The sequence below is a fragment of the Oncorhynchus tshawytscha genome, linkage group LG18 (genome assembly GCF_018296145.1).
Source record: "Oncorhynchus tshawytscha isolate Ot180627B linkage group LG18, Otsh_v2.0, whole genome shotgun sequence".
Classification (NCBI taxonomy): Eukaryota; Metazoa; Chordata; class Actinopteri; order Salmoniformes; family Salmonidae; genus Oncorhynchus; species Oncorhynchus tshawytscha.
This window is the reverse complement of record NC_056446.1, coordinates 12,122,028-12,147,564: the sequence shown is the minus strand read 5'-3', so window position 1 is coordinate 12,147,564 and position 25,537 is coordinate 12,122,028. Positions and strand designations below refer to the sequence as shown.

General features: G+C 47.2%; 1 protein-coding gene across 2 annotated transcripts in view; it reads left to right on the top strand.

The window, feature by feature from the left end:
• LOC112217511 (transcription regulator protein BACH2) overlaps nt 1-25,537 on the top strand; it is a 99,575-nt gene that overhangs the window by 59,446 nt on the left and 14,592 nt on the right. For both annotated transcript variants that reach the window (XM_024377834.2, XM_024377833.2), the window contains exons 2-3: nt 13,552-13,806; nt 23,406-24,974. In XM_024377834.2, coding sequence (XP_024233602.1) covers nt 13,564-13,806; nt 23,406-24,974 — 1,812 coding nt within the window. In that variant the 5' untranslated portion in view covers nt 13,552-13,563. The remainder of the gene's footprint in view (nt 1-13,551; nt 13,807-23,405; nt 24,975-25,537) is intronic.

Sequence of the window (25,537 nt, the reverse complement as noted above, 5' to 3'; positions counted from 1 at the left end):
TCCGCATGGAGCAGCCAGAGCTGTCAGTCTACATGAAGCAGCCCGAGCTGCCAGTCTGCATGAAGCAGCCAGTCTACATGGAGCAGCCAGAGATGTCAGTCTGCATGAAGCAGCCAGAGCTGTCAGTCTGCATAGAGCAGCCAGTCTGCATGGAGCAGCCAGTCTGCATGGAGCTGCCAGTCTGCATGGAGCTGCCAGTCTGCATGGAGCTGCCAGTCTGCAAGGAGCTGTCAGTCTGCATGGAGCTGTCAGTCTGCACGGAGCTGTCAGTCTGTAAGGAGCTGCCAGTCTGCAAGGAGCTGCCAGTCAGCACGGAGCCGCCAGAGCGGTCAGTCTGTAAGAAGCCGCCAGAGCTGTCAGCCTATATGGAGCAGCTAGTGCCGCCAGTCTGCCCAGCGCCGCCAGTGCCCCCAGTCTGCCCAGCGTCGCCAGTCTGCCCAGCGCCGTCAGTCTGCCCAGCATCGCCAGTCTGCCCAGCATCGCCAGTCTGCCCAGCGTCGCCAGTCTGCCCAGCGTCGTCAGTCTGCCCAGCGTCGTCAGTCTGCCCAGCACCGCCAGTATGCCCAGCGCCGCCAGTCTGCCCAGCGCCGCCAGTCTGCCCAGCATCGCCAGTCTGCCCAGCGCCGCCAGTCTGCCCAGCGCCGCCAGTCTGCCCAGCGCCGCCAGTCTGCCCAGCGCCGCCAGATCTGCCAGTCAACCAGACTCTTCCAGATCTGCCAGTCAACCAGACTCTTCCAGATCTGCCAGTCAACCAGACTCTTCCAGATCTGCCAGTCAACCAGACTCTTCCAGATCTGCCAGTCAACCAGACTCTTCCAGATCTGCCAGTCAACCAGACTCTTCCAGATCTGCCAGTCAACCAGACTCTTCCAGATCTGCCAGTCAACCAGAGTCTTCCAGATCTGCCAGTCAACCAGACTCTTCCAGATCTGCCAGTCAGCCAGGATCTGCCAGTCAGCCAGGATCTGCCAGTCAGCCAGGATCTGCTGAAACCACCAGCCAGCCAGGAGCTGGTAGATCTATCTACCTGCCTGAGCTTCCTCTCACTCCTGAGCTTCCTCTCACTCCTGAGCTTCCTCTCACTCCTGAGCTTCCTCTCACTCCTGAGCTTCCTCTCACTCCTGAGCTTCCTCTCACTCCTGAGCTTTCTCTCACTCCCGAGCTGCCTCGGTCCCGAGCTGTCCTTCAGTCCCGATCTGCTCCTCAGTCCAGTGGGGTTCTGGGTGGGGACTACTAGGCCATGGTCGGCGGCGAGGGTGGACTATCCAGGGACGAAGGGAGAGGGGACTAAGACATTAAAGGAGTGGGGTCCACGTCCCGCGCCGGAGCCGCCACCATGGACAGACGCCCACCCGGACCCTCCCTATTGTTTTGAGGTGCGTTCGGGAGTCCGCACCTTAGGGGGGTTCTGTCACGCCCTGGTCAAAGTATTTTGTGTTTATCTTTATGTATTTGGTCAGGCCAGGGTGTGGCATGGGGTTTTTGTAATTGTGGTGTGTTTGTCTTGGGGTTTTGGTGGTGGTATTGGGATTGTAGCTTAGTGGGTTGTCTAGCAAGGTCTATGGCTGTCTGGAGTGGTTCTCAATCAGAGGCAGGTGCTTATCGTTGTCTCTGATTGGGAACCATATTTAGGCAGCCATATTCTTTGAGTTTGTCGTGGGTGATTGTCCTTAGTGTCTTACTTGTACTCTCTGTTAGTTTGCACTAGATAGGCTGTTTTCGGTTTTCATTACGTTTATTGTTTTGTAGTGTTTAGTGTTTAGTCGTGTTTACGTTTTGTTTAATAAATATGGATCGCAATCGACACGCTGCAGTTTGGTCCGACTCTCCTTCATCACCACTAGAAAACCGTTACAGGACCACCCTCTTGTCTCACAGGCAATACATGAGCATTTTAACCTGCTGTAATCTGGCTAACAGTTGTCTTTGATAGTTTAAACAGTGTGTGCTATTGTACTTTTTACTAATTGTTTTCTTTTTGGAGGGTGAATCCCGATGGTGTTCTTAGTATTGATTACATTCTGAAGGATATGGCACTCTGCCTGCCTCATTAAGACATTAACTACCTTTGATTTTAATGGTAGATTGTACAGAACTCTAAGGGCCGGTTTCCCGGACACAGATTAAGCCTAGTCCTGGACAAAAAAAATGGACTAGGCTTAACTTTGACACACAGGTGTAATCATTCTAGTGGTCCCTGCAGCGTACGCTCAACATGGTGTGATTAGAATGCTTATTGCCACCAGAGATTCTGGGTTCGAGTCCAGGCTCTATTGCAGCTGGCCGCGACTGGGGGGCCTATGGGGCAGCGAACAATTGGCCCAGCATCGTCTGGGTTCGGGAGGGTTTGGCCGGCAGGAATAGCCTTGTCTCATCACGCACTAGCGACTCCTGTGGCGGGCCGGGCACAGTGCACGCTGACTAGGCCGCCAGGTGCACAGTGTTTCCTCCGACACTTTGGTGCGGCTGGCTTCCGGGTTGGATGGGCATTGTGTCAAGAAGCAGTGCGGCTTGGTTGGGTTGTGTTTCGGAGGACGCATAGCTCTCGACCTTTGCCTCTCCCGAGTCTGTATGGGAGTTGCAGCGATGAGACAAGACTGTAACTACTACCAATTGGGGAGAAAAAAGGTGTATATTTTATTTTTTATAAAAAAATAATGGTTATTTAGAATGTCCAGTTTCGATTGATGCAACAGTCAGCATTTGAGCTGGCTACCCTGTTTTTTCACAGAAACTTGTTTCACAAACACAGTCCTTACAATGTTATATCCTGAATGTGACTAGTTTATTTTTGGATGCAATGTTCAGACATTCACAGAAGTAGCGTTAGCATAACACATTCACCCAAACCAGAAAATGTAGGCTACATTAGTCCTAGCGCTAGCTGAGGAAAGATTGACGTAACACAAGCGGTCAACTCTCAGCTGACAGAAACCATAATATCAATAAGCTAATAGCAATTACTATTTACAAGTCATCACATCACAGGTGAGCTCACCATTGATCGAAATAATTGAGTAAAAAACATTATAAAAATGTTATCCAACGATGGGTAGTTTGTGCGATCCGCCATGTTTTTTTGTTGTTGAGGCAACCAAAGATAAGAAGATGAGACAAGATGAGTTTGGTCTGTTTGCAATATGCATGTTGAAGAGGGTGTGTCGTCTACCATCATTCACTTCCCTTCATTCACTTCAGGGAGTTTACTTGAAAGATGAGTGAACCATCCCACTTCATTTTGTTATAACATCTTTTGTCTGATAGACTTATGTGACACCCAGAATGCATTGTATCATGTCAACAAACATGGCACCACACATAGCTGGCAAATAGCTTAGCATTAGCTCATCATAATCAGTACAACCTTCATAAAAGTATTTTACACACATCATATGTGTCCATTAAAATCTATGCAAGAATTGGTGTCACCAGTACTTGAAAACGTGAATAAGACTGTAAATAGATTATACTCCATACATACATACGGTATGCTCCACTAGAAATGAGAAGAAGATATGAGAACAAGATATACAGAAAAGAAGGCACTTACTTTGATAGGACACACGTCCAAAGTTATTATTTGTAAGGAAAACAACAATGAAAGCAATTCGAGCACCAGCCAGAAAATGTGCCAGGGGGAAAAGTTTGTGCAAGACTGTGCAAATGTCTGCATACTTGATCTGGGGAAGTGCTTGGCCTCTACTCGAAGAGAGATGTTTGTCCTGCTCAGTAAAGCCTTAAACATTAATTGTTCGCAACAGTAAAATGGGCTACTTCTATGTGAATTAATGAGAAGATGGAACACGCCTCAATTCAAAATATTGTTAGAAAATAAAACTTGAAACTAATTTGAAATTGACAAATTTAAGCATAGCCTATAAAGGGCAGCACGTGTTAACTGTCCTGTTGCGTAGAAATCACATTTTGGAACAGTGAGTGCATTCTGAAATTACGCGCATAAAAAGAAACTCACATGTGAAAAGGTTCATCTGTGTGCCCGGGAAACAACCCTTTAATGTTATTACTGTGCAAGTCTCCCAGTGCTCCGGCAGGTGTGCAAAATCAGATGTTCTCTCTCCTCCCTTCTTCCTTCCCTCTCCTTCCTCCTCTCCTCCCTCACTTTTCTCTCCTCCCGCCTTCACAATCACCAGACACAGAGCTGATCCCATTCATCAATGTCAGCAGGCAGGAGCTCCAGGGTTTGGTCTGCAAAACTGCAGAGAATCACCTTAGGGAGTCTTAGGGAGTCATAGACCCAGAGGCTCTATTCCAAAAGACTGTCCCGAACCAGGTCTGAGTAACATTGCATACCACACCTGGGATCATATTATCCACTAATTTCAGACTCTAACCATTGTAAAGCAATGTTCCATTTTTCAATGATGAACATGCCACATGCACAGTGTCTTACAAAATTCCTTAAATTAATATTTCAAGTCTCTGGCAACCTATGGTCGAAAATGTATGATATGCTGTTTTTAGCTCTGGCTCGGGATCAAAGCGTAGGGAGGCAATATTTATCTCTATCTGGGTGAAAAGGTTCTGGGTCCGTTTGTTGATTGAGTTGGGCTTTAATGAACCCCTGACTCGTCTCTGTGTCTTTGGCCCAGCTCTTTGCCTTGAACGCTGAGGTCTCTCTTTCCTGCTTATGGTCTGTCTGCCACATCTGCAACCCCTCTCTGTGGCCTGAGCAGACCCATAGTTCAATGCAGATGCACTATCCACTGTGCTCTCATAGCCACGTGTTCATGTAGAGACCTCTATTACTGAACGCGTCATAGATTCAGCATGAACTCGCTTGCGTAAATGGTTCTACATCATTTAATGAGTTAAAAATGAGATCAGAAGTGACAGAAAAGTAACCATGCAGTATGACCAGGCTAAACCAATATGGTTCCACGTTAAATAGGTTCAACGAGGTCAGTTCAGTTGAGTCACATTGTTTACAGATCAACTGTATTCCATAGAAGAGCTCAGTCAGCACGTCGAACGTCTGTGTCCTGTATGCATGGTCTCCGGTTCGATATGAGAATCCATTGAACCGATGGAAGCCAGATTGATCCATATCTTTGGCCTCTGAGAGTAACAGCTTTTCTCAGCCACTGACGTCACTGTCTTATCTGTCTGTGGTTACACAGTCAGCTGGAAACCCCCGCTGAGAAGAGATCCTTTCTTTCACTCTCGTTTCTTACATTTTACTCCCTCAGGCAAGAGAATCATTCTCTCTCTTTGCATGATACATTTCTTGAACATTTTAGTCATTGATTTAAAAGACACTCTCATCCAGAGTGACTTACATTAAGTAGCGAGTGCATACATTTTCGTACTTTTTCATACTGATGATCTGCCGTAGTACTTAAATGTACATTTTGTCATAAGCAAAACGTGTTTACGACAACATATGTTACATTGCCAGCCTCTGTCATTAACCAGTCATTAAAGCCCTGGTTACTTCTTAGCCCAATAAACAGTATCGGTCCTTGAATGGTGCCTTGAGGAACACCAGACACTGATAAAGCCCAGTGGTACATACCAGAGAGACATCTAAGGTCACTTAAAGGCAGCGCTTCTGACTCCATTCTCATTACAATTCTTCATTAGCCCTCTGATAGTGATCTCTGTTTCAATCAATTCCTATTCTCAAACATCCTCACTCTGCATATTCTATAATGAAGCATTAACATGTTTCCATCGCTGTAGTTTGGCTAGGAATGAACTGCCACCTTTGGTGTGATATCACAGATTTTTGCTGAATATCAACGAGACCTACAGCATGTGCTCACTTCAACTTGTCAATTTATATATTTTTGTATGATTTATTTATATGCAGAATTAGGGAGATACAAATTCCGTCACCACCTTAACAGTGCTCTGCCCAGCCCTCTCAGGTGTCTGACTGTCTGCGCCTCTCAATGATTCGGTTTCATGAATCTACTACAATTAATTTACCTAAAGCCCCAGACCAAATCCCTCTAACAGGCTGAGGAAATAATTACCTTGATGGCAAAGGAGAACATGTACTACATGGATTCCTGCATCACTGTTGTAATATCAATAGATGACTTCACGATTTAATAGTTGAACAACTACCCATGAGGCCCTCCAGGTGGTTTAATAAGCAGAATTCTGTCATTTCCTGCGGGAGAGAGAGAAATCTAGCTGCATGAAGAGAACCATGCAGGAGCCTGAGAGCATTGAGTTGAGGAAATTGCCACTTAGGTATAATGGAATAGTCATCTGGGTTGACCTTCATGTTGCAGTGAGTGGAGGGATCTGCTCCCTCATTTTAGAGAAATTGCAAAGATGAATGTATGCATTTATAGGAACATACAGCAGGCACTGGGAGGAACACATGTCTGTCTGTCTCTCTCTCTCTCTTTCTCTCTCTGTCTGTCTCTCTGTCTCTGTCTGTTAATATTGGAGCACTATTGAAACATATCAACCCCTCACAATAAAGTGACTGCCTTTAAAAACCAACAAATCCCTTTGAAAATTGTAGCATCAATTCGATTCAGAAACCACTAATCCAGTGTCAAATTGCAAATAGGATCATTTGGGTCAGGAAGTCAGTCTTGTCTAAAACGGAGTTTGGAACATCCGTGCGTCATAACGGGTAATTGAAGGTTGGTTTTTTGATTTGACGGTGTCCATTTGCCCACTAACATGCATGGGTAACAGCTGTGATTGCTCTCTATCCAACAGCATAGGCAGTGATATAGACCTGCCCAGCCGCTCCGACTTTGTTTCCATAAGACAACACGTCGCACATTTTTTTAACTTGACAAATACTGCACCAAACACCTTTGTTAGATGTAAAAATTGTCGGTGTACTTATTTGATTATAATTTCTTTAAAGATAAATCACATCCAGTCTGAACTGTGCGATGTAGTAGGGAGTTTTAGTTTGTAACAGGCCAATATTATACATAGTTTAGCGCATAAAATGTGGTAATTAACTACAATGACCATAATCCATTGCGCATCTACTTGTCCAGTCTGTGTTTATTTTATTCCTGCTACAGAAGAGACAAATGGAATGCCTGATTGTGAGGTTATATAGAGAGCAGCTGTTGCTTAGTGAGGGAGCTCTACCTGAAAATACATGATCTAAGTGATTGATAGTCAGTATTCAGCAGTCCTAAAAGTATGCCTTATTTACTTTTACAATCTACAAAATAGTGATTTTGTCAGACAGCACAGGCAGCAGCTCTATAGAGATGAGACGATGACTTGGAATTAAATAATAAAGTCATCAAATAAAACACAATATTTTATTAAAGTCAAATAATGTGAATAAATTATGGTTAATAAGTGATCAGCAGTAATGGGCAGTCACTACCATCATGGGACTTTATTAACTATTTTATTCTGTGTTACAGCATTCAACCCACATAATGGATAGTTTTTTAAAAATGATTTAAATTGAAAAAAACGTGATTTCATTTTTTTTTTTTTAATAGAACCAACCTAATCGCTCAGCACTTAGAAACAGGAAAACACGTGTGCCAATCGACGTGTTCAGTGGCTCTTTAAAGCCATGTTTGACATCCACTGGGCTATACCTCTACAAGCATATTTGTTATCGCAAGCTACTTCATTTGGATTCTGTCATTAAAGCCATGCTCATCCTCAAGAGTAATTACAGGCATCTGTCCTAATGGTACACAGTAACACAGTGTGCTCTCCTGTTCCTCGTAGCCCTGCTACTATCCTGCTTAGGAGACTTGGGCCTTCGTCCCAAATGGCACCTTATTCCCTAGACCAGAGCCCGATGGGCCTTAGTCATAAGTGGTGCACAATAAAGGGGTGAGGGTGCCATTTGGAACGCAACCCTAGTTTTGCAGCGGCAGACAGGGCTTGTTTTACGACCAGCAAATGCAATCATAGAGAGTGATAGAGAATGGGAACTACGCTATTTGTTTGTTTTCCAGGGCAAAAACTTTAGTAAGACTCTGGCCAAGCTGCTCCCATGATGAAGAAACTCATTTAACTCATGTTCTTAACCACAGCAGGTACAGCACATCAACGTGTTTGTTTTATACTGTAAGCACAGGCCTATATGCTTTCAAAGAACGATAAGGTATGCAAATATAAGGACTTGTCATTGGGGTGTCGGCACTCTGCACAGTAGTTCTATTGTTTGTTGAAGAAATACTTGTTTCAGTTTTGGAATGGGTAGGGAATAACAAGGCAAGTTATTCAGATGAGAGTTGAGACTAGCAAAGAGACCCCAGTTTAAATTAATTCCTAATTGCTCTCTTTCTCCCCTATATCGCTCACATATACTGTAAAGGGAGCTACCTAGTCAGTGTCTCTGAAGCAGAGAGGTGCAGGGGGCTGCCTTAATCGACATCCTCATCTTCGGCGCCCGAGGAACAGTGGGTTAACTGCCTTGCTCAGGGGCAGAATGACAGATTTGAACCTTTTCATTTCAGGGATTCGATCCAGCAGCCTTTCGGTTACTGGCCCAACGCTCCTACCCGCCAGGCTATCCGCAGTACATACACACATTGTTATTGTAGACAGTACATGTTAAATGACTCAGGTTTTTAAGAAATGTGCTCATATTACTCACTTACGTCATCTCAATAGCAGCAGCAACAGCATGCTCATTACCTGCATGTTGTGCACAGGGCCTCTGGAGAACAACCCTCTGACATCATGGTCGTCTATGTTTAATTGTAATGAATAACATTATAGCCTTGCCTTGGAAAATATATGAATTCCAGATACATTACAGTGGCGCCATTGCTTATAGCCTATATAATGCCTCTTGAAGGTGAATTTATACTAGTGGAACAACAGGATTTGTCATTAGAGACCCGTGATTAATGCCAAGTGGATCTTGAACGTAATGAGCCATTGAATCTGATTCTGTGTCAGAGCCAATGAAGGAAATGACTCACTGCACACTAGACTGGCATTTCCTACCAATCAAAGGAGCTCAGTGAGGCCCGTCTTATATAAGACAGCAAGGAGACTTCAAATGATATCTTTCCTAAGCACAGGAGACTGGGTTTTGTTGTTTCCTGAAAATGCAACTGCTCGGTTTTCAACTTGATTCTCCTCTAAAGGGAAGATGGTGTAGTGAACGATGTCAAAACAGTCTAACCTTGTCCTTTGTGTTGTCCGTTAAGACACCTCACATCCTCCTCCAATCCATGGAAATGGCTGGAGAGAAATAGAGGCATGTAGGTCTGAAGAGGAGTGCGCTGTAATGGCATCCAGGGTGTATGTGTGGGGGAGGGGGTTTGGTCGCCATTAGAGGGGATGATGCCCTGCTTCTGGTATGAGTCATGTGACCTCTCTCTTGTCATGAGTGTGGCACTCTCAGCTTTGTTTCGTGCTCAGAGAGAGAGAGAGAGAGAGAGAGAGAGTGAGAGCGAGCAAGCCCGGGGGCTGTTGGTGTGGAGCCCTCCCCATTTCCCCCTCCTCTCCCTCCTGTCAGTCCCCTCTCTGCATATGGCTCCTCAGAGACACAGAGAGAGAGGAGACATCACAGAGCCCATCATGATGCTGTCATCGCCCCCTCTCCTTCAGAGCCCCCTAAGCTGGAACACATCTTACTGCCATGTCGTAGGTGTATGAAACCATCCACTGTTTTGTCATACACAAGAAAAAATGTTTGCTGTAAGTAGCTCCTTTGTGTACTGTACTGTATGCACATGCTGCTCTGTAGTAGCACATACTATACTGTAGTAGCACATACTGTACTGTAGTAGCACATACTGTACTGTAGTAGCACATACTGTACTGTAGTAGCACATACTATACTGTAGTAGCAGATACTGTTCTGTAGCAGCACATACTATACTGTAGTAGCATATACTATACTATAGTAGCACTTACTGTATTATAGTAGCACATACTATACTGTAGTAGCACATACTATACTGTAGTAGCACATACTGTATTGTAGTAGCACATACTGTACTGTAGTAGCACATACTATACTGTAGTAGCATGTACTATACTGTAGTTGCACATACTGTATTGTAGTAGCACATACTATACTGTAGTAGCACATACTGTATTGTATTAGCACATACTATACTGTAGTAGTACATACTGTATTGTAGTAGCACATACTGTATTGTAGTAGCACATACTATACTGTAGTACCACATACTGTATTGTAGTAGCACATACTGTAGTAGCACATACTGTATTGTATTAGCACATACTATACTGTAGTAGTACATACTGTATTGTAGTAGCACATACTATACTGTAGTAGCACATACTGTATTGTCGTAGCACATACTGTACTGTAGTAGCACATACTATACTGTAGTAGCACATACTATACTGTAGTAGTACATACTGTACTGTTGTAGCACATACTATGCTGTAGTAACACATATTGTACTGTAGTAACATATATTGTATTGTAGTAATACATACTGCACTGTAGTAATACATACTGTTCTGTAGTAGCACATTGCATTGAATTCAAATAGGCTGTGTGCAGGTGTGTGTGCTTGTGTACATACATGCGTGCGTACGTACATTGTGTATGTGTATGTGTGTATGTGCATGCGTGTATATACATTGTAGTTCAAAATTATTGACACCCTTGTTAAAGATCAAGATCTACATCAAGGTTGTGACTTGTTGGATGCATTTGTAGTTTGTTTTGGCGGTGTTTCTGTTTCTGTTTTGCCCAATAGGAACTGAAGAATAAATGATGTATTGTGTCGTTTTGGAGTTATTGTAAATCAGAAAAGAAGATGTTTCTGAACACTTACATGAATGTGGATGCTACCATGATTATGGCAATCATGAATGAATCGGGGTCAAAGATCATTCCCCCAAGACGTGCCAACCTCTCACCATTACCAATAACATGGGAGGTTAGAATGTCTTGGAGGTATGATCTTTGACCCTCTGTAACTTTCTCACTCAGAATTATTATATTATTGCTCGTCTTTATCAAAGACGTCAATCATTCCAGACCCCACTGCATGTACAGAATATGTAACGTTTCAACCGTGATGCGTGAAGTGTAGAGCCGAGAACTGACTCCTCTCCAGCCTCATTAGTGTTAATCAGTGCCACTCAGATCTGTGTTAGTGCTTCGGGAGAAGGAGTTGTGGTAAAGCCCCTGGAGTCAGCTCTGTTGACGGGTGTCGGGAAGCTCACCGCCACGCTTTTTGATCTGTGCAGGAGTGTTAGTTACAAAGCCGGTTTAGCTGCGTCGGTTAGCTGCGTCGGTTAGCTGCGTCGGTTAGCGAAAAGAGCTACAGTTGAAGAAAATGAACCTTGAAAAAAGAAAAAGAGCTTTTGCATCCCTCAGCAATTCGAATCAGAACGCGACCATAGCCAGCTATTTTGTGGTGTGTGCGTGTGTGTGTGTGTGTGTGTATATATATCCCTTGTATTTTCCTTTCCCCACTGCGAAACAGACAGTCTGAAATGGAAGCAAGGCGAATGCCCATTCCAGGGTTAGAAATAACATGTTTGAATTGTTATGAACCTTGCAACCAGATCTGGAGACATTATTCTTGGAAGACAGGTCATCATCCTGCCAAGCCAACTGAGAAATGTTTGGTGGAAAAAAGAAGGGAAAAAAAGAAACAATAATTAGGGCTGGCCACTCAGACAACCACTGTAAATATCTGGACAGGGGATCCCCGCATGGAAAACATATGATATCCTAGCCTGGAATGATGTCTGGTGTAGTAACAGTTTGTTTTTTTATACCTGGAGAGGTAACAGCCAGTACACTAACCCCTCAGGTAGTTGATGACTACATGGTGTGGACTGTAGAAGAACCTGGACATGCGTGGCATTTCACGACCCTTGCGGTGCAGCGGTGTAGCTTTTTCCTCCGTCTGAGATCCAGAGTGTCCACAGCACACCCGGGTCCACGTCCATTTGCGAGACAGGATTCCCATTTTCAACAGAGACATTTCCATTTGCCAGGGGAGAAGTCTCCATTCTCACCAGTAATGTCGTCGCCCCCCCCCCCTATGGCGAGGCGGTGTGTTGGAGTCGTGTTACCGATATTATATTTGCCTGTCTGAGTGAGAGCCAAGACTTTCAAATGTGGCACGGTGTCAGAAGGTTAAGGAATGCACGGTCTGGCCGGTCACAAGGGACTCTTAATGTGACTGATCGCTACATGTACACAAAGTGGTCTGTCTTCCACGTGAACAACCAGGAATGAAGTAGGGGTTGTTGGGTAAGCAAACTCAGGAGTTGAAAGAGTGATATGACTTCTCTGCGGGAAGATAGTTGATGACTACATGGTGTGGACTGTCATGCCTATCAATCACCAGGGGGTGAGCAGAGGGGAAAGTCGAGCTGGCACTGACTTCACGCAAATGCGCAGCCGGTTCCCAGTGCAGGGCTTCTTAGGATGATGATGTGTTTTGAAAGAACTATATAGTCACGCAGTAGTTCTGATTTAGTCATGTTTTAGCTTTACGTTAGTGGCCAGCGCTGCGGAAGTGAAGAGTCATTATGTGATGGAAAACAGCCTGGCAGGCACTATTTGTGTTCATCGCTTGGTTTCTATAGTGATTTAAAATGGTTTCAGTTGATCATTTACATTGTTCTTCGGTCATTTCCTATTTCATAGTAACTCGAGACGGAACGTTCGTCCAAACGTGCTGTTGTTTGAGTGCAAAAAAGATCCCCTTTTCACAGATTCAACAGGAACAACTGCATTCCCTCACACAGTTTACACAGCGGTGGTGAGGAGGCTGGAGTTGTGTTTGTGTAGCGGGTGTTCGCTCCTCTCCCTGTCGAGACTCGTGTTACTCTGTGCCGAGTGTGCTCGAGTGCCACTCATCGTCGCGATCCCTCCCAACCTGGATAGATTACCAGCATGTGGCCTTTTCTTCTTACTGCCTGTGTGAAAGGACGACACCCTTGAGACTAAGCCTTCTGTTGTGCTATGTCAGTGTCTGTGTGCAGTGAGGTATGCAAGCCGTTTTTCTGTTTGCGCTGTGGCGTGCGTGCGTGCGTGCGTGCGTGTTTGCTTGGGAGTATGAGGAGGTCAGGATTGGGTTGTGTGTGGGGTTGTCTACAGGAGTCTACGTGGAGGTGTGTGTGTGTGTGGAAGGGGGAGGATTGTATTATTGCTTGTGTGTTTGCATGCACGGGTGTATAAGAGAGGGAATGTGTTAAGTGCCTGTGACTCGAGTGTGTGTGTGTGTGTGTGTGTGTGTGTGTGTGTGTGTGTGTGTGTGTGTGTGTGTGCGTGCGTGCGTGCGTGCGTGCGTGCGTGCGTGCGTGCGTGCGTGTGTGTGTGTGTGTGTGTGTGTGTGTGTGTGTGTGTGTGCGTGTGTGTGTGTTGATGCTAGACCAGGGAAGGGGGAAGTGAGAGGGTAGAGCTGAATGCTGAGCTAAGTGGAGGCGGTTTAATCTCGTCGTGGTGCAAGTGTTGAATCATGGGGTTGACTGTGTTTGGGGCTGGTGGGGTGGGATGAGGCTGTGCAAGGAGAGGGCCACTGATGTCAGCCCTGCAGTATGCGCAAGCTCACCGACAGGGCCCGCCGCATTATGCTGAAAGCTGACCCCCCCCTGTTGTGCTTCTATTTCCAGGGCGTGAGCGGAATGTCCGTGGATGAGAAGCCTGAAGCCCCCATGTACGTGTATGAGTCGACGGTTCATTGTACCAATATCCTCCTGTGCCTGAACGACCAGCGGAAGCAGGATATCCTGTGCGATGTGACTGTCCTGGTGGAGGGCAAGGAGTTCCGCGGCCACAGGGCCGTGCTGGCCGCCTGCTCAGAGTACTTCTCGCAGGCTCTGGTTCGACAGGCCGAGAATGGCTTGTTCCTCAGCCTACCTGGAGAGGTACGTATCTACGGTGTAAAAACCCTGTGCGTTCAGAAGAACCTCTTCGTTTCCACACCTAGTCAAACACACAGTTAGATATTCCCTCCAATCAGGTTCTTTTATCGTCGGCCCATTTTTATCACCAGTCACTTGATAACTTCTCATTCCAATACTGAAACTCACTTTGCCGTGAACGGTGTCAAGGGGAATGGTATCGAGATGAATGGTGTCAGCCAGGCAGGAAACAAGTTAACATACGTGTTTTAATTGAATCTGTGAGGTCTAGTAGCTGAAGGCGAGAGAGTGGGATAGGGAGGTGTGCTAGCGACGGTGCTAGTAGATAATGTAGAGACATGATTAGCAATTATCACCTTTCCCTCAGCTCACTGCTCTCTTCAGCTCCTCAGCTCTCTGTCGCAGGTAGAGTCCTCTCCCTCACACAGCCAACACTCGGCTTCCTCTTCCCAGCACCCCTGTCATTCCAGCCTCCAGTCATTCACTCATAGATGTGTCATGGAGTGATTCAAGTTCTCCACAGATGTATTTATTTAACACACTTACACGTCACATGCCGCACAAACATGTGGTGCGCGGAACTGGGGCCACACACCACAGGTTTATAACATGAACGCCTGTCAAATGGCTTCTGCTGCGGAGATCTCTCCTGAAAGATCAATCCGTTCCTGCCTCATGTACAATGAGCATCATGTGTTGAGTGAGTTACTATCAGTTACTCCTGCGAATGCCCCCCCCGACGCACACCGAAGCAGAATCCCTTTCATTCACACTTTCTGCGTTATGCATAATGCATGAGCAGCTGTGTATTTCAGGTGTGAGCGTGTGTGGAAAGTGACATGTTTCTGAAAGAGCCTGTGTCTTTAATGTCCATGGGCCCTGGTTGAAAGTAGTGCACTATATAGGGAATATGGTGCCATTTGGGGCTCATCCAATATTTCTCTCACACCGTCCTGTCTAGACGGGCCACTGTCCCAACATGTAGGGAAGGTCATTTCATTGATGTCACCAATCAAGTTTTAAGGTCCTCTGTCACCCGCGTCTTTATGGTCCGTGACTCACAGGCGCTGACACATTTGCCTTATGGCCACTCTCGCCCCACCGATTTGTGTCGGCAACAATGCAGCACCGACCAACCTTTAGCTCACTAGGCCTCCTTGATACTGGTGGGTCTGGCTCCAGTCAGAGAGATCGAGAGGGGCTGTGTTCCCCAGCACTACCGAAGGCTGCCACCTATGTGCAACAAAGGGCAACTAACCGAGGAGGCCTTGATGATCACCGCAGGCAGGCAGGCAGGCAGGCAGGCAGGCAGAGAGAGAGAGAGAGAGAGAGAGAGAGAGAGAGAGAGAGAGAGAGAGAAAACACACTGCAGATGAAATGTGAAACAAAGACCATTGCGGGGGCTATGACGCTATCCTCTCCTCCCCCGAACTGTATCACTCCTCGCTCCTCCCAGATGACCTTGTCAGTCCGAAGTCGCCGGTGCTGCAACCGGTTAGTGACCTCATCATCCATTTAATGTCATAGCCGTTTCAGAGAGAGAGAGAGAGAGAGAGAGAGGGGCCCGTTCGTCAAGGTCTTTGTTCGTGATCAGATCACGAAAGTAGAACAATCAAGTCTTGTCTCCTTTAAGTCCTTAGCCAAGCAAGAGCAAACAAACAGAGGACACTTGGTTTGCATTGGATGATAGAAGGCTACACTCACAGGGTCACATTAGAGCATTCCTCCACATCACAGAACAGGGCCAGAACAAAGGGCTATTCATAGACGGACCAGTATAATGTAATATGAGATCGAATGAAGGAGAGGCGTTTCAGAGAGTCGTCCATCGTCACCCCCTCCAGCTGGAGAAGAGTGGTCATCACGCCACGAGTCCGCGTCGATCAGTTCAGAGCTGCTCTCCTACATGATGAAACTGGGCGTAAGTGTAATGTCTGACTGGACCTACTTGTCAGCACGTCCCCTTGGTTTCCTTATCGAAAATATATCCTCATAGTAAATATACAGTGACTGATGAAATATATTTGTGAGCAATACCGCTGTAGGGGTGATTTGATTATTCTTGCGCCATGCGTCCTTTGCACATTCCCATTTCACCACAGTATAGGAAAGCATCTCTGACCAGGGTGAATAGACGGGAGAAGATTGATTGCAGATCCAGACTGATGGAGGAGGGAGGAGGGCGGGCCCTTGCTGGACCGGTAGCCGTCTCTGGCCTCTGGTTTACTCAGCATGCATCGGGAGGGGTACCTTATAACTGTATATAGTCCACTACTTTTCACCAAGGCCAATAGGGGTCTGGTTCAAAAAGCAGTGGACTATGTAGGGCATAGTGTGACATTAAGGAAGTACAGTACCTTCCCTTGTGATTCAACAGAGGGGCAGTTGGTTGAAACCTCCAACCGCCTCCTGTTTGTCAGTTCCCTCAGTCATGACTCAGGCCCATTGGTGCGTATTTTTTTAACTCCCTCTTCAGCAAAACAAAAAAATACAACCCCACAGCCACACTGCTTCGATTGCAGTGATTTGGCAGTCTGTACTAAGTATCATTTTGAGCCCTGGTGAAGTGGGTTGGGAGGGAATGGCGGATGAGTGGCTGATGAGACAGGGAAATGTAATGTGCCTTGAGAGGTTTAGGGTTGGTGAGTGACACCCCCCTCCCCCACTCCACAGACACTTGATTGGGCCGGCACCTGCAGAAGCCCGTCTAACTAATCTGAGGGACTCAGGGTGAGGTGGAAGCAGAGCAGCAACAGCATGGCTTTGCACAAACAGGGAGCCTAAGCAGGAGACTATCACACATTTACAGCTTATTAGACAGATGGCGGGAGCCGGGCGCATATCTCCAACTCAGTCTTCCCCATACTGACAGTGGGGGAGGGGTGGGAGGAGGAGAGGGGAGTGAGAAAAGGAAGAGAGAGGAACGAGTACGCTAGCGATACCCCCTGGTGTAACTGCCAAGCCCCCCTGGTCGTGGCAGGGGGTCTCCTCTCCGCCAGCACAAGGGCTCAGCGCTCAGCGCTCAGCTGAAAGTAAGGATACAGGCTCTTTGTCTGCCGTTTGAGCAGGCTGCTCTGAGAAGCACCTTGAGCAGCTTATGTTTCCCTCCCAGCCTACTAGCCAGCCAGTCAGTCAACCAGCCAGCCAGTCAGTCTGGGACACCCGGTGAGAGCCTGCAGAGTGATCCCTGTGTGTTTTATAATGGCTGGATTTAACCCACGAGATCCCAGACAATTAACCACGGGCTGCGCTGTGTTTTCAATGTCTCATCTCAGACGCAGGGTGTCTCAAACGGGGGACGGCAGTAATGTTCTGCAGTTAGCCCCTTTGTATAGAAACAAAGCAGGATAGAGTGCAGCATCCTGAAGAGTAAAGACAGGGACAGTGTGTAAAGTCAGAGCTGAGCGTACTCCTAGCAAAGCTGCAGGGTCATGTCCTCCCCAGTGTCTCACCATGGACTGTAAACTACAAGAGGATTAAGCAGTGCAGTATTTGATTTAATCCACACTGTCAAGGGAGGTTTACTGGGACGGCAGGTAGCCTAGTGGTTAGAGCGTTGGACTAGTAACTAGAAAGGTTGCGAGATTGGATCCCCCGAGCTGACAAGGTAAAAATCTGCCGTTCGGCCCCTGAACAAGGCAGTTAACCCAATGTTCCTAGGCCGTCGTTGTAAATAAGAATTTGCTCTTAACTGACTTGCCGAGTTAAATAAAGGTCCAATAAAACTCTGCAGTTACGGCTAAGCTGTGGCTAGACGTCGCGGTGTGTCCCAGTGTGGGAAAACATGGCGTTCCTTTCCTTCTCATCACGGATGAGACACTATGCATTCATTCACATTAGCCGTCAAATTGACTTTTTATGACTTTGTATTTCCCTACTGTTATTGGCATAGTAGCCTAAATGGATTCCGAACAGACTGACCAATGGGGTTGGCTCTACTGCAGCAGTTCATTATCCCTGTGCTCCCTCCTCCACTCTCTCCCATCCCCATCCTACGACGATGGTAAATCGCATTGGCAGCCAACCCTCCATGCAGTATCTCCCTCCATTAGCGCTGTGCTGTGACTCATCGTCGTCGAGGTTACTCGGCAGAGCTGATATTAAAGCATCTAGCGGGTAGACACTCCAGTGGAGATGGGAGTATTTATCTTTGGGCTCGGCCGGGGAAGTACTCCATTGTCATGCCATGCAATGTCCTCATTAGGATGCATGACATGCAGGAATTCACTGGAGTGCATTTGCATAAATTAACCATCTCAACTTCAGAGAGGGGTGAAAGGCTGATGTAAGAACAGACCGAGAGAGAGAGACTGGAGGAAGAGGGCGTGTGAGAGCGAGAAAGAAAGACAAAGAAAGAAAAAGAGAGAGGGGCAGGATAGTATTCCACACTGCCTGTTTATGAAAGGATATTTGAAAAGGACTACCCAAAAATGGCACGGGAATTGTCAGGGTTCTGTGATGCACTCTTGCTATAACTTCCTACTCTGTAACGGTATCGCCCCCCCCCAGTCCCCAGACACAGAGTAGGGCCAGATCCACCCAGTCCACAAGCCCACATTAGCATAATGGCCCAGATCTGTCACCTTGATTAATTTGTCCCTTTGTCTTAACTCATGCAATAAGTGCTGCTAACGGCCTGAAACACTTCATATGTCAAAGTCGATCCACTAATGACCAGGAAATGCTCTTTATATCCTATATCCTTTGCTTTTTGTTCGTCCTTTAATTTGTAGTGTGTGGCTTTCCCTCTCTCTCCCTCTCTTTCTTTCTTTCTTTCTTTCTCCCCCTCTCTCCTTTCTCTGTCTTTCTCCCCCTCCGGATCCCTCACGCTTGCCTTCGTTGGGCTACTGTGCTGGTTTCATCACTGGAGTAATCACGTATGGTGCAGGGCACACATAAAGAGGTGCTCCCGCAGGCAGCAGCTGCTGATACAAGCTGAAAATAGACCCCCTCCCCCCTCCCCCTCCCCCAGCCCAGCAGCAGCTCCGTGTCTGTTTGTCAGCAGCCCTGATGCGGCGGGCCAGCCGACCAGCCTCATTTAAGCCCAAACCACTTTCACGTTTAAAGACGGCTGGTTGGATCTGCCCTGTTTGTGGGTGGGTCAAAGGAAGGGAGGGGTGGACAGTGCGTGGTGAGGAGGCGCTCTCTCTCTCTCTCTCTCTCTCTCTCTCTCTCTCTCTCTCTCTCTCTCTTTCCATCTGTCTGCAGGGAGGTGTCTGTGTTCCTGTGTTGTGTGCACGCGTGTTTGCGCACACTGATGTGGCAGAGTGGTACCGCAGTGGTATAGTAGAGGTGCTGTGCTCATCAGTAGTGGCGAGTCCAGTCAAAGCCTCTTTCCTCCCACTGTGCACCGTACACAGGCACGCACGTATATCCTATAGTAAACATCTGCTTAGTGGAGGTGCTGTGCTCATCAGTAGTGGCTAGTCCAGTCAAACCTCTTTCCTCCCACTGTGCACCGTACACAGGCACGCACGTATATCCTATAGTAAACATCTGCTTAGTGGAGGTGCTGTGCTCATCAGTAGTGGCGAGTCCAGTCAAACCTCTTTCCTCCCACTGTGCACCGTACACAGGCACGCACGTATATCCTATAGTAAACATCTGCTTAGTGGAGGTATTTTATAAGATCCTTAGTATACATAACAAATGTTGAACAAATGTTGAATTATACTGTATAACGATGCCACATAGTGTTTTGGGCAGGTTGTCCGTAGTTCAAATGAGGATTTACATTGAGTTGTTGTGTGGCATAACTGAAAGCATCCACTGTAAGTTGTCTATTCACAGAGTAGTGTGTAACATCAGGATACTCTCCCCCTATGTGTTTATTTGGACTGTAAAGCTAAAACATTTAATTTGGCTCTCTACATTTTGGATTTGAGATTAAATATTTTATACGAGGTGACAGTACAGAATGTCACCTTATATTTGAGGGTATTTTCCATACATCTCTGTTTTACCGTTGAGAAATCAATGCACTTTAGGTGTCTAGTCCCCCCATTTGAAGGTGTATTTGGACAAATTCCAGTCAAATGTTTTGTATTTGGTCCCATATTCCTAGCATGCAACATCAACATCATGCAACATCAACATCATGCAACATCAACATCATGCAACATCAACATCATGCAACATCAACATCATGCAACATCAACATCATGCAACATCAACATCATGCAACATCAACATCATGCAACATCAACATCATGCAACATCAACAGCATGCAACATCAACATCATGCAACAACTACATCAAGGTTGTGACTGCAAACTTGTTGGATGCATTTGCAGTTTGTTTTGGATGTGTTTCGGATTATTTTGTGCCCAATAGAAAGGAATGATAAATAATGTATTGTATAATTTTTGGAGTCACTTTTATTGTAAATAGGAATAGAATATGTTTCTGAACACTTCTACATCAACGTGGACGCTACCATGATTAAGTGATAATGGCCGACAAGCCGGTGTTTGGGGGATATATTGTCACGGGTGTTGTTAGGTCCGAGACAAAGTTGACGGCAGTCAAACCGTGCCAATATATCCTCCAAACACCGGCTTCAACGGCATTATCACACAACGGGTTACCAATTTATTCAAATGAGGATTTACATATATATTCAAAACTGTATTTTTATGTATTTATTCATAAGATTTCGTCCTTCCACAAGAAATAGTCCTGACACAAATCTAGGGTTGGTACCCAAGCTGGCTGGTTGTTCGTTCTATCGGTTCGGTTGCCAGAGACGCGACCCAGTCGTTAATAAGTCCTTTTTGTTCTGAATCTATGGATGCAACCCAGTCGTTCGTTCTAAATGTTCCATTGCCATCCTGGCTGGCAACGTTCTTATCCCTTGCTTGCTAGCTAGCCAACTATGGCTAACTTATAGTCACATCAAACAGTGCATCCAGAATAACAACAGTAGCATTTGCATTTGTTTAAGCTGTTTTCTAGTGATATTTATTTGGATACATCCATAACAATGAGCTAATGAGGCGCGATTTCATCTGACATAGAGAATGTGCTCCCTCGTCAGGACACTGTTGTTCAGAGGAGCTAGGCAACAACACAGCTAACACAATCACTTCAAGCACTGAAGCTGTAAAGACTGCAAACTCTTAGCACTTCGTTTAGTTTTACCTGTTTTCTATTGATATTTCTTTGTATATATCTATAAAAAAATATGCTGATTCATGATTTCAATTGTCTGAGAAAAGCCGCCTGGTTGAATGTCTCATCCAGACTCCTGACACCTTCATTACTATGCAACAGCTGCAGATCAAATTTGAATATTGAAACAATGTTGCAAATGACGTAGAGACTGGCAGCAAGGTTTATACAAATCCCTGCTGTTGAAAACGAAATGTTAGTTTAAAAGATATGTGAGATAACGTCTAGATGCTTTTTATAATGGAGTTCAAGTTTATAAATTGCCCTGGCTGGGCTGATGAGTCAGTGGATTGCGCAGTCAAATGGAACAGAGTAAATAGGAATTTTAACATCATAGATTTAGCCGGTGGTAACTTCTAACTTCTAAGGTTCAGGGCAGGGTACTGGTCAGAGGCCGGCAGGTGGTGAACGGTCTGATGGCCTAGAGATAGAAGCTGTTTTTCAGTCTCTCGGTCCCAGTTTTGATGCACCTGGACGGTCTCCACTTTCTAGATGGTAGCAGGGTGAACAGGTTTCTTGCTTATGTTCTTGGCCTTCCTGTGACACCGGGTGCTGTAGATGTCCTGGTGGGCAGGCAGTGTGTCCCCAGTGATGCGTTGGAATGACCACACTACCCTCTGGAGATCCCTGCTGTTGCGGGCGGTGCAAATCCCGTACCATGCGGTAATACTTGTGACATCTTCTAATGGGCGGGGTTAAATACATACGGTGCATTCATTTCTAAACTGTGAAAACAGACATGCGCCACTATCGTTTCATATAACGAATTTGATCTCAAATCCAAAGGATGGAATATAGAGCCAAATTAAACGTTTTAGTGTCACTGTCCAAGTAAATACGTAGGTGAGTGTATCTTGTGTTATTGTTTGATCAGGCCACACCCTTTCGTAACCCGGACAACCCTGGGCCAATTATGCACCACTCCATGGGTCTCCCGATCGCAACAGAGCCTGGACTCGAACCCACAATCTCTAGTGGCACAGCTAGCAGTGCCTTACGCCACTCGGGAGGCCCAATCTTGTGTATTTTAAACCCATTTCGAATAATCCCTCAAACACAATCAACACACATCTCAGTGATTTCATTCCTTCTGCTAGGAATGATTGAATGACCTCAGGCTTTAAAAAAAATAATAATCCCCCTCTATGTTTCTATTTCCTTATATACACTGCCCAGTTGTTTTTCCAAAAGCAAATTTCTGTGGGTTTGTGAGCTTCATTTCTGAGGAGGGAATATCCGGTTTTACTAGAAGGGTGCGTGGCACCAAGCATTGGAGTGCCGGTTTGCCTGCAGCCTCTACTGCTGACAGTGGGCAGTGGGGCAGTCTTCTCTCTCAGAGAGAGGGAATACCATTACACCTAGGGAATTCATCTTGTGTTGTTCCTACCAACAATGGAAAGCAAAAATAATCAGTAAACACTGGGCCTTTTCTCCCTGCTCATTAAAAACACATTGAGAGAGCCCGCTAAGTGTTACCGGGAACTTGACATCGCTCTGACAAAGAAAAGTGCTTTGCTGAACAATGCCGCTCCCCGAATTCAAAGTGAAACCCCCGTAGTTGTGTTTGTGAGGACACCTTGCCTTGTGTAGTTTCACGTGGCATTCCTCGAGCCAGCCCCTAACAGAGGTGCGTTCGCCATCAGAAGCTGTGGTTAAACAGCACTGTGTGCTACTGTTGCCTGAGCAAGGGATGTGTCTCTCAAATGGAGCTTAACACTGGTTTCTCTCTACAGACACCAAACAGAATGGCATTTAAACAGCTAGCTAGCCTGGCTCCGTCCTCCTGTCTCTCTGTCTTCAACCGGAGTAGAGGGCGGCCAAGCTTCTGCAGTCTCAGGAGTTTACCTAATTATCCAGCATTAAGTCTAAATGGAAGGATTCCCTCTCTCATCCTAGTTTACTCCATATGGCTGCAGTAAAGATTAGCCACTGTCTTTTGCATAATCGTTAGGTCTTAGAGGCACTTCACCTCAGAGGGGCTGCAGGGGACTGAACCGGAAAGTGAGGCAGCAGCAGGAGCTGCAATCCATATGGTCCTACACTGTACATCGACACCACACAAGACTAGAGGTGGGCGGAAATTGCCGGGGGAGAGCGATAGGCTACCGCCGGGCGGCAGGGCAGACAGACTGTGGTGGGCCAGTGGAATGTCAGTATGCCACAAGGGTTATTGTAGTGAAAATGGGGAGTTGGACACAACATAAAATAGGGAGTTGGACACAACCAGCCAGCTAGCCCAGCACCACTGGTTTTTATTTTAATTTGCTAGGCTGTATAGAAAGTTCGGTGCTGACCCGATAAAAGATTAACTGGTATTTTAAAGTGTTTGTTTATGGTCATTAGAGCTGTCGGGTTGTCTCACCACACTCCAAGGGCTCAGAACAATGGCAGTGCTGATGGTAATGCTGGCAATTTCCCTGTTTTTTCGCAGGTCACTGCCAGGGGATTCGCCCCATTGTTGCAGTTTGCCTACACTGCTAAGCTGTTACTCAGCAGAGAAAACATCCAGGAGGTCATCCGCTGTGCCGAATTCCTGCGCATGCACAACCTGGAGGACTCGTGCTTTCGCTTCCTGGAGGCCCAGCTCCGCAGCGAGGAGGACGGCCTGCTGCTGTGCCGCAAGGTGGCGCCGGCCGAGGGGAACCACGAGCCTGAGGACGAGAGCATGCAGTCTGAGACGACAACAAAGGTTGCCTCCCCCCGGGCCCGGCGGCGCGCTGAATGCTTGGCCTCCTTGCGGCAAGCACCAGACGCGGACCCGCTAGCCATGGCAGTGCCCAGCGACTTCGCAGACGGACGGCTGGACTTCGACAGGCACGGAGCGTCAGACCTCCCTCGCTGCCCCAAATACAGGAAGTACCAGTGGGCCTGCAACAAGCACAATAACGACACCTCCTCACACACCAGTACCTCAGGTTTTCCAAGCACATTATTATTTAAGGAGACCAGCGGTGGCATCAGCGACGGGGCGGTCCGGGACCAGAGTAGGCCGCCGGTGGCTCAAATCAAAGTGGAGCCTCGGGCAGAGGAAGAGGCCATCTCGCTGTGCTTGTCAGGGGACGAGCAGGATGGCCATGACAAGGACGACGTGACAGCCATGGAATTGGACAGTGTCCCAGTGGTATCCCCCTCTTCCGTCAAGAGGAGCAAGTCCCCCACCTGCCTCCGCGCCTTCTTCAAGAAAGGAACGGACCTGCCAGGTCTGCCCAACGTGTCACAACAGCTATTCGCCAACAGACTCGCCAGCGTCTGCCCCGAAGACAAAGAAACCACTCAGGGAGATTTCAGGCCTTTCACTGCAGTGGAGCTGGGCCTGTCTGTTACATCCCCAAAGGTAGTGGACGGCTTCCCTCCGATGCTGTCGTCGCTGAAGTCCGCCTCCTGCGACGGCGTTTGCAAACAGGAAGTGGAGCTGGACCGCCGCAGTGTCATCTTTTCCTCCTCAGGGGCCTGCGACCGTCTGGGCACCCCGGCGCATTCCTACCCCGGTGGGAACTCTTTGGAGATGGAGCTCTCAGAGCACACGCCAAAGAGTCTGTGGGCTGGTGCCAGCCAGTCCCTCCCCACCTCACAGACCTACTCTCCCAGCAGCGCCCCCACCCTCGCTTCCACCACCACAGAGCCCCCGCCGCTCCTCTGCCACCCGCGGCCCAACACCAGCTGCCCAGTACCAATCAAGGTGTGCACGCGCTCACCGCCCTCCGAGACCCGCACGCGGACCTCCAGCTCCTGCTCCTCCTACTCCTACGCGGAGGATGGGAGCGGAGGCTCACCCTGTAGCCTGCCCCAGTTTGAGTTCTCCTCCTCGCCGTGCTCCAACGTGGCGCTCCGCCTCGCCACCGACCAGCAGGACCAGGGCGTGATAGGGGGAGATGCCCTCTTCAACCAGGTGCGCCCCAAGATCAAGTGCGAGCAGTCGTACGGCACCAACTCCAGCGACGAGTCGGGATCCTTCTCCGAGGGTGACAGCGAGTCGTGCCGAGTCGAGCAGGGGCCAGAGGTGAGTGAATTTAACACTATCACACTGCCTTCTCTCATTTTGTACACAATGCCTCACACACCCAGTCCCACCTTGGAGACAAATCATCATCTCACAGTGACCTTGCTCTCTGGGTCTGCATTCACAGTCATTAGATCATCATGTAATTGAAGCGGGAGTATTATTCTTTCAATAACAGATTTACAGCAACGCCACCGTGAACAGAACAGGGGCACAGATGCGCCTTGATAATGTTAATCGGCTTTACGCACTGTTTGAGATCTGTGTAATGAGTCTGAATAGGAGCGAGGGTCCAAACCGAACGCGCTCGCTCGAACAGTCTGAGCCCACACACACACACACGCACACACACACACACACACACACACACACACACACACACACACACACACACACACACTCCCGAGTATGCGGTGGTCGTGTCGAGGGCTGTGATTGGTTGATCCTATGGACAGGGAAGCGCTGGTGTGTGTAGAAGGGCTAATAGACTGCGATGTAGACGACCGGAGCTGGGGAGGAGTCCGGGTTCTCTCTAAGGCCCGGGGTCTGAAGGGGTTCTCCTG